This window comes from Papaver somniferum, unplaced genomic scaffold (assembly GCF_003573695.1).
Source record: "Papaver somniferum cultivar HN1 unplaced genomic scaffold, ASM357369v1 unplaced-scaffold_131, whole genome shotgun sequence".
Lineage (NCBI taxonomy): Eukaryota > Viridiplantae > Streptophyta > Magnoliopsida > Ranunculales > Papaveraceae > Papaver > Papaver somniferum.
This window is the reverse complement of record NW_020622270.1, coordinates 2,212,996-2,232,183: the sequence shown is the minus strand read 5'-3', so window position 1 is coordinate 2,232,183 and position 19,188 is coordinate 2,212,996. Positions and strand designations below refer to the sequence as shown.

Here is a 19,188-nt window from a genome sequence, read left to right as displayed (position 1 = left end):
GCATGGCATGCCGTGCCCCAAGAATACTCATGCACTTTATCGAGAGGATCCAAAAATTGTAAAAGGTTGGCGTTGACCCGATTGCCACTAGTATTGGGGAAAATGACACATCCCAATACACATAAGAGATATGCGGTGGCCGCGTGGTTGACTTGTTCATCGGTTAAAGTTCCTTTCTCTTCTTTTTCCTTGGTGCCCTTGAACATATCAATCAGAGTACCCATGTTGAACTGTCTAGTTCTATACTTCATGCATCTTTTGAACTCAGTTGTTGATGTTTCTTCATCCCAACCCAAACACTTTTTAGTTACATCATAAAGTTTGGTCCATTCCAACTGCTTTGTGAACTCAGCCCTGACACCTTTGCCATCGACAGGGAGTCTAAGAATCTGCACAACATCATCTGGGGTAATCGTCATCTCCCCAAACGGCATATGGAAGGTGTCGGTATCAGGATAAAGTCTCTCCACAAACGACGATATAGCCACCCGATCATGTTCTAACATAGAGTTTTCCGCAACATCAGCCAACCCAGAATTTGCAATAATTCTCTTGAACATTTCACATTCATTCTTCAAAGGCCAATCCAACATTTTAGTTGGTGCGGTGGTCGGTTTGAGTATACGAACCACATTAGAATGATACTATTAAACACATGACAAGTTAAATTTTTTTTTAGAATAACCTAAAACTATAACCCTTAAAACTATTACGAAGAAAAAGATAATAGGTAAATAAAATGGAAACAATTATTACCTCGGTTTCATATATTTCTTTGGCCCATGAGTCTTTGTATCCAAATAACAATTGTCCTCCATCCTTCGACAGCCCAAGGATTACACCTTCTGGAATATCCTTCACTTTCAGTCTTTGTGGGACAAGGTGTTTCACTTTTTTTCGAGGAGGATTTTTCTTTTCGGCTTCTCCTTCTTCTTGCGCACCACTACCTTGTCCTACTTCTGGTACTCTATCTTCGGGTGCTTCTAGTTGAATTTCTGGTTGTGATTGTGGAGCACTTGGTTGAACACCTTCTTGAACTGGTTGTGATTCAGAGGAACTTGGTTTGAACACCTTCTTGAACTGGTTGTGATTGAGAGGCACTTGGTTGAACACCTTCTTGAACCGGTTCTGATTGAGGGGAACTTGGTTGAACACCTTTCTTGACTTGCTTGTTGATTTCTATCTTGAGTACTTGAAGCGGCTTTAGCAGTTCTAGCTCTCCTTGCACTAGCTAAGACAATTGCATCTTCGATTTTTTTACCTTGCCTATCCCTAAACAACAAAATAAAGTACAACAGGTTTTACACTATATAATCGGAAGTTAATGTAAAACCAACGCTCCCGAATATACATATTCGGTTGGTTGAGTTAACCATAACCCCCCGATTACGCTCAATCATAAATATCAGTTCACCAAAAGCCACCGAATACGTATAATCAGAAACAAAAGAAAATTTTTGGTGTTCGAATATGTTTATCTACACACAATAATCAGAAGCTAAATTTCAACATAACCCTCCGAATACCAATAATCGAAAGTCATAAAAAGTCTACCCTTCCGAATGCACCACAATCGGAAGCCTCACAAAACTAATTTCTACCGAATATGCATCACTTTGTGGCCAGAAATTACTCAAATGGTTCATCCTAAAGAATCAGAAGGAAATTACAAAACATATCACCGATTATTGCGTCTCTAATACTTGTTCTTCCCTAGTATATTCAGAAGGCTAAAACACAATTAACTTCCGATTATGATCGATTTAGGCCTCAGTAATGAAAACAGTCTACAATCGGTAGGCAACCTAAATATTTACCACCCGAATATGACAAATGTTCTTGTGAAATGAATAATTCGACCATAATCGAAAGTTTAAAACAATAACTAACCTACTGAATCTGGGTAATAACCGAAAACCCTTAAAAAAATGGATTCGTCGAATTGAAGCAATATAAACAAAATTAATGGTAGAATCTTACCTGATCGGCGCCATTTCAAGTTTCCTGAGAGTTTGGCTATCAGTATCGCCTACATCAGGGACTTCATCTTCTTCGCGTTCTTCGGGTTCGTGAGTTAAAACCTCTTTATTACGAGCATGCAATCCAATATTCGGACCCTCACCGCGCACTACGTTTTTCGTTCGAGCTTTCTTACGTTCCTTTTCTTTCATCTTTATAGAGAATAATCGACGATGATTCGATTCGACGATTAACGATGTATTGAAGCGGATTTCAACGAGGGGGAAGTTTTCCTCTCTGAAATCGGAAGGGAAGAGGATAAGAGGAGTTGAAGTTGAAAAGAAATGAATTTAGGTTGACATTGGTTTTATCTGTCAAACGGTTATTAATCGGTAGGTAATACCACCTCATTAGCTACCGATTGTTGAGTAGCCCAAAATCGGTAGAGGGGATTACTTATAACCTACCGATTATTGGAAGCCCCAAATTGAACCTTTGCTAAATTCCATAGTTTCGATACAGAGCCGACCATAACCATTTGGTTCGTCTTTTGGATGTAGCCATAATCGGAAGATAAATAGATTACCAAACCTCCCGATTATAGGTTGCCCCAAAATGAGTTTTTTCTATAATCCTTCGTTGCAGGAAATTTGAAATCTACCATAATCGGTAGGAATTGCAGGAAAATGAGTTTACCCTCCCGATCATGGGAATCCCTAAATCGTTAGCTTAGACATTTTTTTGTTCGTCTGATTATATAGGAGCCCCAAATTTCACCATTGCAAAATTCTAAAGATTTCTTATTTCTATACTTCAACAATCGGTAGTCTCGTGAGGTTCTTTTTCCTACCGATTGTTATAGAAGCCAGATACGAGTTTGGCACAATATCGATATTAATCGGTAGTATAATATCGTTACTAAGCTTCTGATTTCTTTATAATAATCGGGCACAAAATAACTTCCGATTATGTAAGGGCATTAACGAATTCTCCGCGTTTTTGGACATCCCTTAACGGTGTATATGGGTTGGGAATAAAAAAATCATCACTAATTCTTTTGGGATCGCCCCTCAAAATGCCAGGTTTTTACGAGTCTTTAACTAGAAGTGGCTATTTCTTTACGTACAAACCTGCTTCTTCTTTTCCTTAAAAGAAAGTGGTAAAAGCATTCTACTCTAATAAAAATGGTAAAAGAGAAAAAAATAGTTTCACCAACAAAGTCGCAATTAAAATCAGTGATTTTGGGATGTGAATAGATTGGTCAAGGATCATGCCCGTGGATCTTAAAAAAGCAGTGTGTATGTTTGATTTTTACTCGGTATGCTTGATTTTTACTATAACGTAGATTATGTTTATTTCATTATTTTTTTACCGTGCCGTGCAAATTTAGCTGTAGTGCTAGTGAGGAGGGAAAAATTGATATCACCATCTTTAATAAGGGTAGTTGGAAATATGTTACCTTTTTACTATTTCGTGCAGAGTAGCTGGCAGCAATGAGGTTTACGCATTTGCCTTATTAGCCAAGTTCAGTGATAGTGGAAGACAGCTGCTACATCCATTTGTGTCCAGCTGCATTGTTGGTCGTCTATATATGTATACACAAAATTGCAAACTACAGAGAATTCAGTTGATTTTTTTTTTTGATTTGAGGGAGGTAGTGAACTTCAGAAACAAAAAACTGAGCTTGAATTCCAGAGTAAAGATGTCTTCTTCAACAAAGCAAAGAAGAAGAGGCGGAAGAAGAAGAAGAAGTAAAGGTAAGATCTTAAGTGATTCTAATTCTTCGTCATCATTAGCAGCATCGTTTATAGGTAGTAATGTTGATATCTTAACGCTGATTCTTACCCGCGTACCATCAAAATCTCTACTTATGTTCAAATCTGTATCGAAACAGTGGTTGTCCTTAATCAATGACCCAATATTTGTTCACAAACATTTCATCCAAAACCCTAAATTTTCGATCCCAGGATTGTTTTGGGGAAATGATTTCTCCTCAATGCCAAAATTCACGTATGGTTACATTTTCTTAGATGGAAATACCAATAGTTATGTCCCTTTTGAAACCTTAGCTTTTAAGATAGGGAGATTAGTCAGAGAAGGTATTGAGATTGTGCAATCTTGTAATGGCTTACTCTTATGTAGTGATTGTAAACCCAGAAATAGTGATCGTACTTATTATATCTTCAATCCTTTCACAAAGTAGTACAAAGTCTTACCTCGGTCTCGAATGAGAATTCGTGGTTTCCCATATCTTAGGAAAGTTTGTTTAGTGTTCGATCCACTGAACTCCCCATATTACAAAGTTATATCTTTTTGGACGAACCGTGATCTTAAATATAGAATTGAAATGTACGATTCCGGAACGTCTTCTTGGAGGTTGTCTGGATTTGATTCATGCAGTCTGCCAGATGAAGCAATACCATGGACTCCTAGTATCTTCTGGAATGGTTCATTGTACTGGTGCGACCGAAAAGGGTTTATATCTTACTTTGATACTGATCATGAATTAGTTGGGGTAGTGCCACTTCCAAGTCCTGCGCATACAAATCGTGATATGAAGTCTTTCGACATTGCGGAGTTTCGGGGCCATTTCTATCTTATTGAGAAAGATCATGGTTGTTACACTTTCAACATATTCGAATTGGATTCCGCTGACTGCTGGAATGTGAAAGGTCCGGTCGATATGAGGTTAAATCTATATGCTGGGTCTCCTTATGATCCTATATTTCGGCTTTATAGGGATCATATCATATTCATTACGGAGAGGGAAGAAGAAGAAGATTCAACAAAGGTTGTGCTGCTAACAAAAGAGAAAAGTGTTGTCACTTATGATCTAAAAGATATGAGCTTCGAGAAAATTCATGATCTATTAGCACGACGACAACTGTATTTATGTGTCCGATTTTATCAATATATCGAGTCCTTAGCTCGTGTTTAGTCATTTAAGTGACTATTTCTTAGCTTGAACTTGAATTATGATTATCCGACTAGTACAACATCAAGAGGAGAACAACAACCACAACCACAACAATCAGAATTATGTTTCATTTCTTCATGATCACCATGCCACTATGAATCCTTTGTTTCATTTACACTGCCATTTTATATCTTGTATGCTTATTAGCTTACTTTTATAGCTTGTATGTGGTTTTCTAGTCATCGTATGAGTTATTTTTTTGGATTTGAAACATTATCTTCTGTATTTACGGTGCAATTTTATATGGTGGGGAAGATTATATGGTAGAGAATAGGGCTCGTGAATCAGGGTAATTTGTGATTCATTTATGAGGATTACTTTACATAATTAGGAACAATCCAACTTAAATAGTTGTATAAATGTTGCATATGTTTGTTTGTGTTTATTAGACTATTGGTGGTTAGTTGAAATTCATGATCAAATTTAGTCTCTGTACTCTTGATATCAATAAGATTTCCTAAATGGGTTTGGATGACTAATGATTTTTGATGATTCTTAAGGTTATCACGGGTACAGGGTTTTGATTTAACGTGTCCTTAAATGGCTTTTTGTAATTGGAAGTGAAATGAATTGGGTGTATCTTTCAATGCTGAAGATTATATATACTTTGTAGTTCAGCATTTCAATACCAACCATGGATGTTATATACTTCAGTGATTCATCAAAATTTAGCGTATCTTTGAATAAGTATCATCGTTCAGGATTGAATATGATATAAATGTGAATTACATTGTTTTTGGTTCCATCTCTTTGGTTGAGTTAATTTCTGTGTAACTCTTTCCTTCAATGCATCTTTAGTCTACTGGTTTTTGGGTTCTAATCTCTCTGTATAGTAGATAGCTTTCTGAAGTAGTCCTGAAGTCTAGTTTCTCTTAAGAGACACAAATGGTGGGCTTCTTTGTGTTTGCAACGCAGGTTATTAATGTGGTTATGGTTCGAAAATATAGCATAGATTATGGCTTTTCTAACTTCTTTCTAGAGAAGCTTTTCTAACTTATATGCAGTTTTAGGGTTTGACTCCTGCAGGTTGTCAGTGTTTTGATGTGAAGCTTGTTTCAAATGTTTCGCATCTGCTGTAGCTTTCCACTTGTTTAAATCAGTACTCTGATGACCTATATTGTGGCGAAAAGATGGAACTGTACTTCTTTGAGGTTTCCAAATGGATCCCACGCATTTGTTGGTTATTTTCCGTGTACTTCTTCGAGGATACTACTCCCCTTTGGTTTCCAGAATTTTGCTGTCACTCTCAGGAAATATTGCTCAAGTTTAGGATGAGATTTTGTTGTCAAAAATTGACAAAATCTATATAAGCCACATACTTCGTATTAATTGATTGAGAGAGGCTTGTTGCGTATCAAGTTCATACCGGATTCATCATTCATGGTTACGTTAGTTCTTACTTCTAAATGCTAATAAGAAGCCTGAAGTGATTTCCATGAAAAAAAAAAATATTATCTTTTCAAGTACCCCTCAGTGAATCTTAATCATGTAAGATGCTGCCAGTGTAACTATAGATTTACACTCTTTTTATCTCCTGTATTACTACTTCTCTTCTTTCTTCTTCTGCGTCATCAAAACGCTCGCCGGAATCTTAGTGACAGATCTCATCTTCACGGTACCGGGAAAAGAATCTTCTCCCATTTGATTCACCAATCATCTGACACGTCTTCAATTACAATTTGTTTATTTATTTTCGATTAGGTAGTTTAGATATTAGGTTTGATCATAACCGGAGGACTAGGTACACCTTCACCAATTACACCACCACAACCACCACGGATTCCACCTCCGCCATCATCTGTAACTCCACCATGACCAGTTCCAGCGCTAATACGAACACCTCCAACTCCGCCACCACTTTGTATATGGAGTTAGGAGGGGCGCTGTAGGTGGTGGAGTTTGATTGGTTAAGGTCCTTAAGGATCATACCCGTGCCAGTAAATGGACTTAAAAAAACGGTATGTTTGATTTTTGCTATTGTAAAGTACGTCGTTTATTTCATTATCTGTTATCCGTGCCTTGTGTCTGAATCATTAAAATTTGACTTTTATGTATTTGTTTTTTGTTTGATAGGTAGATTATGCAGCCTTAGATTGATATAAATGGATCATTCAAAGAGTTACGTCTCTACGGAATGAAGGTAATGCTGACTCTTAATTACGGTAGTTGGAGTGGGCTTAGCCAAGCTTAGTGAGAAAGGAAGACAGCAGCTACAAAGAGTTAGAGTCTACTTTTTCTTTCGGTTTAAAATTTCCAGGAAAAAGAACAAAATAAAAGATTATATATTAAACTTTGAGATATAAATTTGATAGATCTTTTGATAATCAATAGAACTGAGCTTGAGTTCAACAAAGTAGAGATGTCTTCTTCAACAAAGCAAAGAAGAAGAGGAGGAAGAAGAAGAAGCACAAGAAAAGGTAAGATTTTAGATGATTCTAATAACTCATCACGATTACCATCATCAGCAGCATCGTTTATAGGGAGTAATATTGATATCTTACCGCTAATTCTTACCCGCTTACCGTCCAAATCTCTCCTTGTGTTCAAATGTGTATCAAAACAGTGGTTATCTATAATCACCGACCCAAAACTTGTTCACAAACATTTCATCCAAAACCCTAAATTTTCTATCCATGGATTGTCGAGCTGTGATGTCTCCTCAACGATAAAACCCACGTATGGTTACATGCTCTTAGATGGAAATGCCAATTTTTTTTTTGAAAAAGGCAAAGGATATATTAAAAAAGAAAGAAAGAGTGCCAAGATGGCACCCTCCAAAAATACACGAAGATAGGCGACTAGATAGTTTACATACCTTCTGAAACCTTAGATTTTAAAATAGGAAAATGTTGAGATTATTAGTCCCACATGGTTGGGTTATTTAAGATCATGTAGTTTATAATCTATTAGGGCATCTCCACTCATTGCCAATTGGTTTTGAGTTGGATGCCCGCAGAGTTTAATATGGTATCAGAGCAGGCTATTTGTGTCGAGTCAGTTGACCGCACCTTTATTCCGCGTCACCCGATTTAATTGTCCACGTGTTTGTAAGACCCGCTAAGAATACATGTGAGGGGACGTGTTGAGATTATTAGTCCCACATGGTTGGGTAATTTTAGATCCTGCAGTTTATAATCTATTAGGGTCTTTCCACTCATTGCCTATTGGTTTTGAGTTGGATGCCCGCAGACTTTAATATGGTATCAGAGCAGGCTTTTTGTGTCGAATCAGTTGACGCACCTTTATTCCGCGTCACCCGATTTAATTGTCCACGTGTATGTAAGACCCGCCGAGATTACACGTGAGGGGGCGTGTTGAGATTATTAGTCCCACATGGTTGGGTTATTTAAGATCCTGTAATTTATAATCTATTAGGGAATCTCCACTCATTGCCAATTGGTTTTGAGTTGGATGCCCGCATACTTTAATAGAAAATTAGTCAGAGAAGGTATTAAGATTGTACAATCCTGCAATGGGTTGCTGTTATGTAGTAATTGTGTACGCCACAACTGTGATCGTACTTACTATATCTTTAATCCTTTCACAAAGCAGTACAAAGTGTTACCTCCGTTTCAAATGATAAGTCTTGATTTCCGATATCTTAGGAACGTTAGTTTAGCGTTAGACCCATTGAAATCCCCATACTACAAAGTTATATATTTCTGGAGGGACCGTGATCTTAAGTATAGAATTGAAATCTATGATTCCGAAATGTCTTCTTGGAGGTTGTCTGGATTTGATTCATGTACTCTGCCAGCTGAAGCTGAAGCTATAATATGGGCTCCTAGTATCTTCTGGAATGGTTCATTGTACTGGTGCGATCGAAAATGGGTAATATCTTACTTTAATGTAGTTGGGGTAGTGCCACTTCCAACTCCTGTTCAAACAAATCGTGATACAACGGCTTTCCGCATCGCGGAGTTTGGGGGCCATTTCTATCTAATGGAGAAAAATAGTGACCGTTTAAACATATTCGAGTTGGATTCTGCCGACTGTTGGAAGGTGAAAGGTCATGTCAATGCGAGGTTATATGCTAGGTCTCCTCGTGGTTCTACATTTCTCCTTGTGGATCGTATCATATTCATTACAGAGAGGGAAGAAGAAGAAGATTCAACAAACGTTGTGCTGCTAACAGAAGAGGGAAGAGTTGTCACTTATGATCTAAAAGATACGAGGATCGAAAAAATTCATGATGCACAACGACAATTTGATGTATCTGTCCAATTTCATCAATATATCGAATCCTTAGCTTGTGTTGAGTCACCTAGGTGACTATTTCTTGGGATTGTTTCTTAGCCTGAACTTGATTATCCAACTAGCACAACATCAAGAGGAGAACAACAACAGAATTATGTTTCATGATCACCATGCCAGTATGCCACTAACAATCCTCTCTCACTATTTCCGAGTTGAAACCATTTCTTTTTATATGTATATTCTGCAGACAAGAACTTTTTCTTCTTTTTCTTTAATTCGTGATTGACTATTGAACTATTTGGAGCAGTAACTGTAGCTAATTAAGACAGATTTATGTTGTCTTAATTGTGTAATCTCCTTTCCATTACAGTTATGTCTTATGTGATGCTTAATATACTTTGTATTTGAAGTGGTCTCACCTAGCAACCCTACTTGCAGATAATACAGTGATTACTGTCATAGTAGATGCATGATCCTCCCATATTTAAGCACAAAGTCTAAGCTATGTATTTAGCAAGTAGCCTGGATAGAGGTATAAGAAAAGGACTACCTCGTAGGACTTGCTCAACTGCCTCCAACTTGTTGTCAATTGCAGGAAAGACTGCCCAGGACAAAATTTATACCAACTTCTAAATACTAGAATTTCGCAAATTCATTTAACCAAATCTTAAACCAACCAACTGCAAAGAAGGTTAACAGAATATAAAACATCATCTATAAAATAGTTTCGGAACCAGAAAGAGAGAACTACTTGGTCTTAGACAATGTAGCGGAAAAATAAAAAACATTCCTAGGCATACCGGAGAACCACCAGAAGACAGTAGCCTTTCAATAATCACCACCACGAAGACGAAGGACAAGGTGAAGGGTGGATTCTTTCGGAATGTTATAATCAGCAAGAGTCCTTCCATCTTCCAATTGTTTACCAGCAAATATCAACCTATGCTGATCAGGAGGAGTACCCTCCTTATCTTAAATCATTGCTTTCACGTTGTCAATGGTATCAGAACTCTCGACCTCCAATGTCATCGTCTTACCAGTAAGGGTCTTAACAAAAATCTGCATACCACCACGTAGGCGAAGAACCGAGTGAAGTGTAGACTCCTTCTGGATATTGTAATCAGCGAATGTACGATCATCTTCAAGTTGCTTGCCTGCAAAAATCAATCTCTGCTGGTCTGGAGGAATTCCTTCCTTATCTTGGATTTTCGCCTTAACATTATTAATTGTATCAGAGCTTTCAACTTCAAGGGTAATGGTTTTGCCTGTAAAGGTCTTCACAAAAATCTGCATACCACCACGCAGACGAAGAACAAGGTGAAGGGTTGATTCCTTCTGGATGTTGTAATCAGCCAAAGTCCTACTATCTTCAAGCTGTTTACCAGCAAAGATCAATCTCTGTTGGTCTGGAGGAATTCCCTCCTTATCCTGAATCTTTGCCTTTACATTGTCGATAGTGTCAGAGCTCTCCACCTTAAGAGTTATTGTTTTGCCAGTCAAAGTCTTAACAAAGATCTGCATACCACCACGAAGACGTAACACAAGATGGAGAGTGGATTCTTTCTGGATGTTGTAATCAGCCAAAGTCCTACCATCTTCGATATTTTTACCAGCAAAAATCAATCTCTGCTGGTCCGAGGGGATTCCCTCCTTGTCATGAATTTTGGCTTTAACATTGTCATGGTGTCAGAACTTTCGACCTCAAGAGTAATGGTCTTCCCGGTTAGAGTTTTCACGAATATCTGCATCATTAACTGCATTAAAACAATAACCGTTCAATCTAAGTAACCCATAAGAATTTTTTTATCCCAGAACCACACTACTGGTTCACAAACTCAGTCCAAACCTAAGTCTAAGTTATCAAAACATTAAGAGAAAAGGATAATTGGATTTTAGTACTCAGGTTCTGTCCAACACTAGGCTTTGGTCTAACATTTGTCCAATGTTAGGGCTTGGTACCTGGGTTGGATGTTGACCAACGTTGACTGTTTATGATCAGACTTTAATTAATTTTATACCATAAAAATGTTGTCGAATTATAAGTTTACAAGTATAACCCTACGAAAAGCATCATTCTTCTTATTCTTATCGTCTCCTATTCTTCTCACATCAGCATCAACTTCACTGACCTCAACATAACCGGATCCATTGTTCTTCTCGGCTTCAATATCTCTGCCAAAAACTCCATGGATTCAAACTCTTATCAAAACCCAATTAAACTTCCCTTGAGAGTATCCTTGCCTTGTTTTCTGGACAGCATCATCCATTTCTCATTCACAATAGAACCCTAGAATCCATTTCTCCTCCCTCATCTTTTAATTTCACCAAACAGTCATGTCAGACTCCCATCAAAAGAAAACCCATTCATTGAATGTTCCCATACCACCACCAGCATCAGTTCTTCCTTGATTTTATTCTCGGCAACATATATAACATGCCTATCTTGTGTTGTTCTTGAATGATTTCCCTTCTCCATCTCACTGATTTCACTCAATCCCTCGAATCAGGTTTTTCTTTTTGATAAATTGATTAAATTAGGGTTTTGATTCATCTTTGGGTTTCAATTTAGGTTCTCAATTGAATCGATTGAATAAGGTTTCAGTTAGGGTTTCAATTGATATTTCAGGGATAGTTCTTGTTGCTAATACGAGAGAAACAAGGGAAGAATTTGATTAAAAAAAAAATCTAGCCGATGGTGGTGTTGCGGTGGCTAGTGGTGTCGTTCATGATGTGTGTGGGAAACTAATACTGACGTTCACATGAAACCCTAATTTCGTCATATTCTCAAAATTATTGATGTTTTATCACTTTCAACCCTAATATCTTTGTCACGGATTCTCAATCATAAGAAAAATAAAGAGACAAAGTGGTAATGACAGAGAGAAACGAATACCATGGTATACCAGAGAAGTATGTGGAATTATATAATAAGAATAAGAATACAATCATTCTTCACAGATTCGGTGGTCTGAAAATCTTGTAAAACATTTATAAATTAGAGGGTATGATAGTAAACTCCTATGATAATTATATTTTATAAAAGGTTTTTAATAATTATTAATCAGAAGTGAAGACTTAACCTAGTCAATGGGGGTCAACGTCCAGTTCAGGTACCAAACCTTAATGTTGGAAAAATGTTAGACCAAAGCCTAGTATTGGTCAAAACCTGAGTATCAAACTCTAATTATCCCTAAGAGAAAAGATATCAAGACATTTAGAATTACAAGAGGTGCTCAAAATACAACACAAACTCTAATATCTTCAACCAAAATCTAATAATAATCATCGGTAAACAAAATCTGTAGATCAGAGTCTTAAGTTTCTAGTTCTGCTGCAACCTAAATACAGTTTTCACCAATCCGTTACAAAACGATCCAAGTAATCCATATGAACAAACCCAGAATTCTCACACTTAACAATCAGCAAAAATTGTATTTTATTACATTCACAAATTTGTGACCTAGTTTTGAAGGAGATCAGATCAGAGTCTGATTTAATCACCATGTAAACCCTAAATTCAATTTAGATATCAAATTGTAAATAGAGGGAATCATCAACATCAGACTGCAAATCAAATCCAACGGCACCAACTAAATTGTACATGAAAATACATATAATTGAGATAAAGTCCTAAATCTAGACAAAAATCATTAAAAAAAACCCTAATTCATTCAGAAACTACATATTCAACAGCAGGGAATTGTTAACAACGCTTACCTTGTATGTGTGAGAGACGGGATGAAAATTGGAAAAACTTTTTCTTTATGAATCGGAAAAACAAAGAGATCAGGCAAAGGGCCGGAGGCGAAGAAGAAAATATCGGTTAAGAAAATCGGAGGGAGTTGAGGTAGTGGTTCCGTCTATTTATAAAGACTTTGCAACCAAACCGAGTCGACTTGGAATAGGAGAAGAATATTTGATTTTGCACAATGGGATAGGAATTTCTTATCTCGGGTGGATGTAAAAGGGGTGTCCTAGGAATTGGTAGATTACTAAGTTACACTTAATTAATTTAAATTATTTAAATATCCTTCACTTAAATTTAAAATATGAATCTAGACTAACCAAAATACAAAATCATTTTGATTTCTGATCTAATTGAACCATTTTGATTTTATTTTTCGTCGGTGATTAATTGTTGATTCATAAATCTTTGATCATTGGTTAATTACCACAAGTATAAATGAGTGGTGTGAAGCGTTTCCCAAACACATTTAGCTTCAGATTCATATATTGGAACCCATATCTTTGTTCTTCATTTATTTTGTCTCAGAAGATTAGTTTTGCTGATAATTAATCATCAAAATGATAGCCAGACTTCACTTTATTAAAAAACACACTTAGTTCGGTTGTTCAATTATTTATTCGAACCAGAAGAACCTAAATTCGTCAGCTACAGAGTGAAGTTCGGCTGATAACTTATCAGCCGAACCTATGCTTTTTGAAAATATACCTAGGTTCGGCTGACAAGTTATCAGCTAAACCTAGGGTGTTCTTCGTATATGAAGAATATCCAGAGGTTCGGCTGATAACTTGTCATCCGAACCTAGGTATATTTTCAAAAAACATAGGTTCGGCTGATAACTTATCAGCCGAACCATTCATCTAGTTAATAGATCGAGGTTGTAAAAATTCAACCTAAAAATGGAGATAAAACATCGTCTACAAGTATACATGTGAATCTGATTTGAATCATACATTTACTCACTTCTAATCACTAAAATCTCAAAACCCAAGTTTTTTCTCACTACTTTTTATTCCTCTCAAAAACCCCAAACTCTCTCACATAAATCAGATTTCTCCACTAATTTACCGCTCATAATTTAATTTTAATCAATCCTTAACATTCCTAATTAATTATTATCATTAAATCTAATCATAATCATTAACACTAATTATGTTAGGCTAGTTATGCCATTACCAAAAATGGGTAAATAAGGGGTGATGAGTTTTTGTACCCAGTGACCCTATTTTGGAACCACTAGGTATGCCTCAAAATAGGAAGCGAAAACCGATCAGTTCATCCGTGCATCCATTAGATGCAAATCCGTTGGATGTTGGATTGCGTGCGGATGCCGAATTTAAAATCCGTAATGTATTAGATTGGATACATATGAAGTGAAAACCGACCCATGCTAACGCCTATTTATGGTTGAGGTGATAAATTAGTTCTAAACTATAGGCTTAAGCCAAACGTCTATAAATGGTCAGTCTACAAGACACTCCCACATTAAATTTTCAGTTCCGCCACTGGTGCCAGTGCACCGAGAAATGTACTTCGGGAAAATAAAACTGCATTTGACATTGTTCTATCATTAAGATTGGTGTCATCAAAGTAGGTCTTCTTTTTTTTTGTCTCTACTGGGATGTACTTCTGAATTTCTTAGTAATGTATCTATCATTTTGGAGGCACAATTGTGAATGACCACCCATCAAGTCCCACACATCCTAGTATTTGAAAGGCGCGTACATGTACATGTATGACTACCGGATATTTATATTAAATAACAAGAAACTCAAAACCAATTACAATGAAAGATACAATAAACAAGAAAGGTCAAGATACCGCGGAAATCATACCAAATTCTTCTTTGGAAGGTAGAGTGAAGGAATGGTGTGAGAATTTAAATCCAACCATTTTGGATGTTGTTCTTCTTGGGGGGAGAGATGCCCTTGTGAATTAAGAGTATATAATTTTCCCAATAACTTGTCATCTTGTGGAGAGTAATCAAGAGAAACCGGTGAAAATACTGTAATTGAATCCAAATCAGGGAACCACGATAGAAATAATCCTTCCAAAAGGAAAAGCTAGAATACCACAAAAAAGGAAGGAGAAAGCCTCCCAAATTTAATCGGATACCTAATTATGTTTCTCATAGGAAACCTAGGTCAATAGATGACGACTATAGAATCAACTAAGACACAAAGTGTGAGAGATTAGTTTTCCCAGTTGACGGTAGGAGCATGCCTACGATTTGCCGCCTGTGTAGGAAGAATGACGAGACTTTGAGCCATGTCACTTGGGATTGCAGAGTTGCTAATAGAATCTGGGCTTGGGCGGCAACAATATTTAAACTGCAACCCAGTGAAGATCTGGTGGCCTCTTACAAGGCTGCCAAAGGCTGGAGCAGGATGATAAAGGATTTGTGGCTAGTTGCTAACTTAGCAATTGTCTCAGAATTGTGGAAGATGCGCAATAAGGTGTATTTTGAGGATTTTAAGATGCATTGGATAGGTTTGAAAGGTAGAGTTTATCAAGTTATTCGTGATAACTCGATTAGAATGAAGGGCCATATGTATAATATGCAAGAGGATTTTCGCATCTTGAATTGTTTCAGGGTGCAGCCTAGATCGAGCAAGTTTTCAACGCCAAAAGATGTTAGTTGGTTTCCTCCCAATCCTGGTGAAATAATGATATGATGTGATGGTGCTTCTCGTGGTAACCCAGGCCAAGCTGGAGCTGGTGTCACTTTTAGAGATGCTAATGCAGCTGTCTTGGAGTTCTTTCAGTTGGCCTTGGCTGTCAAACCAACTATTTTGCGGAAGTGAGTGCTGTTATTTATGGAGTGATGCTAGCAAAGAGGTGGAATATCAAAAACCTTTGCATTCGTTCAGGTTCGATGAGTTGCATTCAAGTTTTTCAAAAGGGTGAGTTGCCTTGGCATCTAGTTACGAAGTGGAGGATTGCGAAGAATTTTTATGATAATATTCGTTATGTTCATAACTATAGGGAAGTTAATTTTTCTACTTATGCTTTGGCCAAACAAGCATGTTTGTTGGATGAAGATAATTTTGAGTTTTATGAGGGTAGGCCAGGCTTTCTTCTATCTGTAGAGTGGCCTGAAGAGGTATACTTTCGATTCAAATAGGTTGGACTAGTGGTGGCCTCACGGCTAGCGCTAGTTTAATCTAGTCCCTGTACAGATTTCGTTTACTTTTAATTTTATTGACCGTGTAAAAAAAATAGTTTTCCCAGTTGACAGAGATTCTCTATTTATAGTCTTCAAACACCAAGGTTAGCTTAGAATTCAAGTTAAGATAACTTGAGAATCAAGCAAACACTTTAGATTTTCAAAATAAAATAGAAGAATATACACATAGGTTCGATTACGGAACCGTGTATAATGCATGTTCCGTTTAGAAATTTTCCAAAGAATCGAAAGTTATTTGATGCTCATTTAAACACCTAAGTAATTAATCATGATTTACACACATAAGTGTCTAAGTGATCAACGAAGTCTTAGAAGTGTTTTAAGAGAGTTCTAGCAACGCTAAACATATTATAAAAATAAGATCCTATACTGCTTAATAAGTCACGATTTATATCATTCACAAGAGTTATTATTATCGGTAGATAGATTTTTTGATTGTGCAGTGGAAATTGAGAAACCATTCAAGGGTTATACAGTTCAGTGTTTGGGGTCTTGTGATGGTCTGGTTTGCCTATGGTTCCACTTCCGGAAATCCATTTGTCTTTCGAATCCAGTGATGTAGTTTTGAAAGTGGTAGTAAAGTTCGTTCAACTCGGACTCGATAAGATTGGGTTCTAGACTTAAAATAAAAATAGAAAATATATATACAAAAGGTTTGTCACAATGTCGAGAGATACTGAGACTCAGGATTCCACCAAATTCCATTCATGCGACTCAAATAATAATTCCAATCAATTATAGTTCAAATAATAAAAATATGGACTCTTGTTCTTTGCCAAAAATAGATTTTTGAAAAGAAATGACTGTAAATCACAAGCATGATGTATCAAAAATACATAGACCAAGCATACACCATCAAACGAAATCACACTCATTCAATAAAAATCATAAATCGATTAAAAATCAATGCAAATAGTCATAAAAGAATTATTAGAATTACCACATGCGTGAAATAGGGATTCCTCCGTCATCCCAGTATTAGGGTTTAGCTTCTAATATCAAAAACAGGCTCAAAAGAATAAATCATGGCTCAAAAGTTGTTTTTATTGAAGAGATGATATGATTCAGTGAATATGCAACGAATTAATGCCGTTACAGATTTCACTGTTACAAGAGGTGTGGCTAACTGAAGATAAATGTGGCTGTTCAGCTGTTACAGAGAGAATACTGTAGCAGTGTTGCGAATTTGAGACGCTTTCTTATTTGCAACGTACACTTCAGCACCAGCAGCAGCAGCGACAAGTTTCCTGTAATCATTGATTCTCGCCTCCTGAGCTCTCCTATAGACCCCAAACTCTCGAAAATTTGTCTATGTGACCTAAGAATCCTATTTATACACAAAAGGTTCATTGAATCTTTCCCAAATCGCATCAAAATTCCCTTTTTCTTTCTTGGCAGTCACGGAAATAATCGCTTCCCAAATTTGTTTTACGCGTTTATGAGCTTTCCCACTTATCTGAAACTCTTCCTTAGATAGAATATAACCTTTTTGAACCAATTTGTTGCCTTTAATCTCTCTGAATATCCAAAAACGAACCAAACAGGGCATATTTCCTTATTTACTCTGCTTCCCTTTTCCGGCCATTCCAGCCTAATTAGATCGATCCAATTTATTCTAATGAACTTTTTAGGTCATATAAAGTTAAGCCCAACCAATTTCCAGTGTTTAATATCCTTGAAAACGCTTCAGAAATCATTTCAAAACTTAACAGCGTAAACGAGTGCTTTCCCGCCAAATTCTCTAATTCATATCGTGAAGAAGGTGTCCCCCTATCCTGTGCTGTTCTCCCTTTAGCAGCTGCCTGGAAATAGGTCACCCCTTAGTAATTAGGTTACCCCTTATCCAAAATCGAGGGTCCGTATAGTGATTTTTCTGGGACATTTTCCGCACTTTTTCTGGGTTCCTCCGGGGTATTTCTGGGACATTTCCGGTACACTTTCAACGGAGGTCCAAACGCCGCATTTTCAGCCAATTTCGCAATTCCTTATTCTTCTAAAAACACCTACAAATAAATAAAATAACCAAATAAGTACAAAATCAAGCACTAACACTATACACAATTGAGCTATATTAGACCCATAAATGCGTCTATCATCCAGCCACAAGGGAGTACAAAGAATTACCAAACTCAAAAATGAAGCATATCGAGATGGTTGCATTTGGTTATGATTGTAAGAGTGAGAACTACAAGTTATTTTCCGGTAGTTTTATAATTTTATTCGAAGTTTATTCGCTAGGATCAAAATCATGGAAAACCCTTGAAAATGTACCTTATAAGTTTGTTTATCCTAGCAAACCGTCCAATGTGATTGTTAATGGAGATTTTCATTGGTTATCCAAAAGGAAAGACTCTCCCGGTGTTTTGTTAGTCTTTTTAGACATCAGCAACGAGATATTCAAAGAAATGGAACTACCAAAAGAACCTTTGGATAAGGGTTCTTGGTTTCGCAATTTGGGGGTGTTTGAAGGGTGCCTCTGTGTATTTGTTAATGCTAATTGCGTTCACTTTGAAATATGGATAATGCGGGATTATGGAGTTCAGGAATCTTGGACTAAACATTGTGTCATTACCCATGATAGATTCATGGGATTCAGAAGCCCGTTATTGATTAGTTCTTTTAAGAGTGGTACGATACTATTTGAGGTTTCTGGTAAACTAGTGGTATATGACCCTAGGAAAAAAAGTGCTATGGATCTAAATATTCCTGGATCAATCCAATTGCTCCAAGAAAGTTGGTACTTTGAAAGTCTTGTTTTGCTTAATTCTGGTACTTATGTCGGGTGTTAGAGCATAGCTCGGTCGACCTCGCATGCGTTGCTATCTCAAGCATGTTTGTAAATGTTAGTGATCAAAACTATGAGTCTTGATTTCTAGCCTACATAGCTAGGTCTCGGACTAGGATAGAAAAGTGTAGTTGAGCTCAAGGACTTCATGGCGATTCAACGACAACGACGAAGATCTATACAAGGAACCGTGGAACTTCATCAACAAAAAGGTATGTGGAGACTTGAACTTATCTATCACTCAAAAGTCTATCTATTCTATCTCCTACTTCTTATGAGACAAAAGTCGTATGTTATATATACTAGATCATACACATTTGACATTTCGAGCTGAGCAC

At 36.9% G+C, this 19,188-nt stretch overlaps 2 protein-coding genes and 1 pseudogene across 2 annotated transcripts; 2 read left to right on the top strand and 1 right to left on the bottom strand.

The window, feature by feature from the left end:
- The first annotated feature begins 4,306 nt into the window (after window positions 1–4,306).
- LOC113332347 (F-box protein At5g07610-like) lies at window positions 4,307–4,897 on the top strand. Its single transcript, XM_026578893.1, has one exon. It carries the CDS (start codon window positions 4,307–4,309, stop codon window positions 4,895–4,897), a length of 591 nt encoding a protein of 196 aa, XP_026434678.1.
- Window positions 4,898–9,940: 5,043 nt separating this feature from the next.
- LOC113332390 lies at window positions 9,941–10,881 on the bottom strand (annotated as a pseudogene).
- A 7,319-nt stretch (window positions 10,882–18,200) lies between these two features.
- On the top strand, window positions 18,201–18,854 carry LOC113332346 (F-box/kelch-repeat protein At3g06240-like). Its single transcript, XM_026578892.1, has one exon. The coding sequence runs from the start codon at window positions 18,201–18,203 to the stop codon at window positions 18,852–18,854; it is 654 nt and encodes a 217-aa protein (XP_026434677.1).
- Window positions 18,855–19,188: the final 334 nt, after the last annotated feature.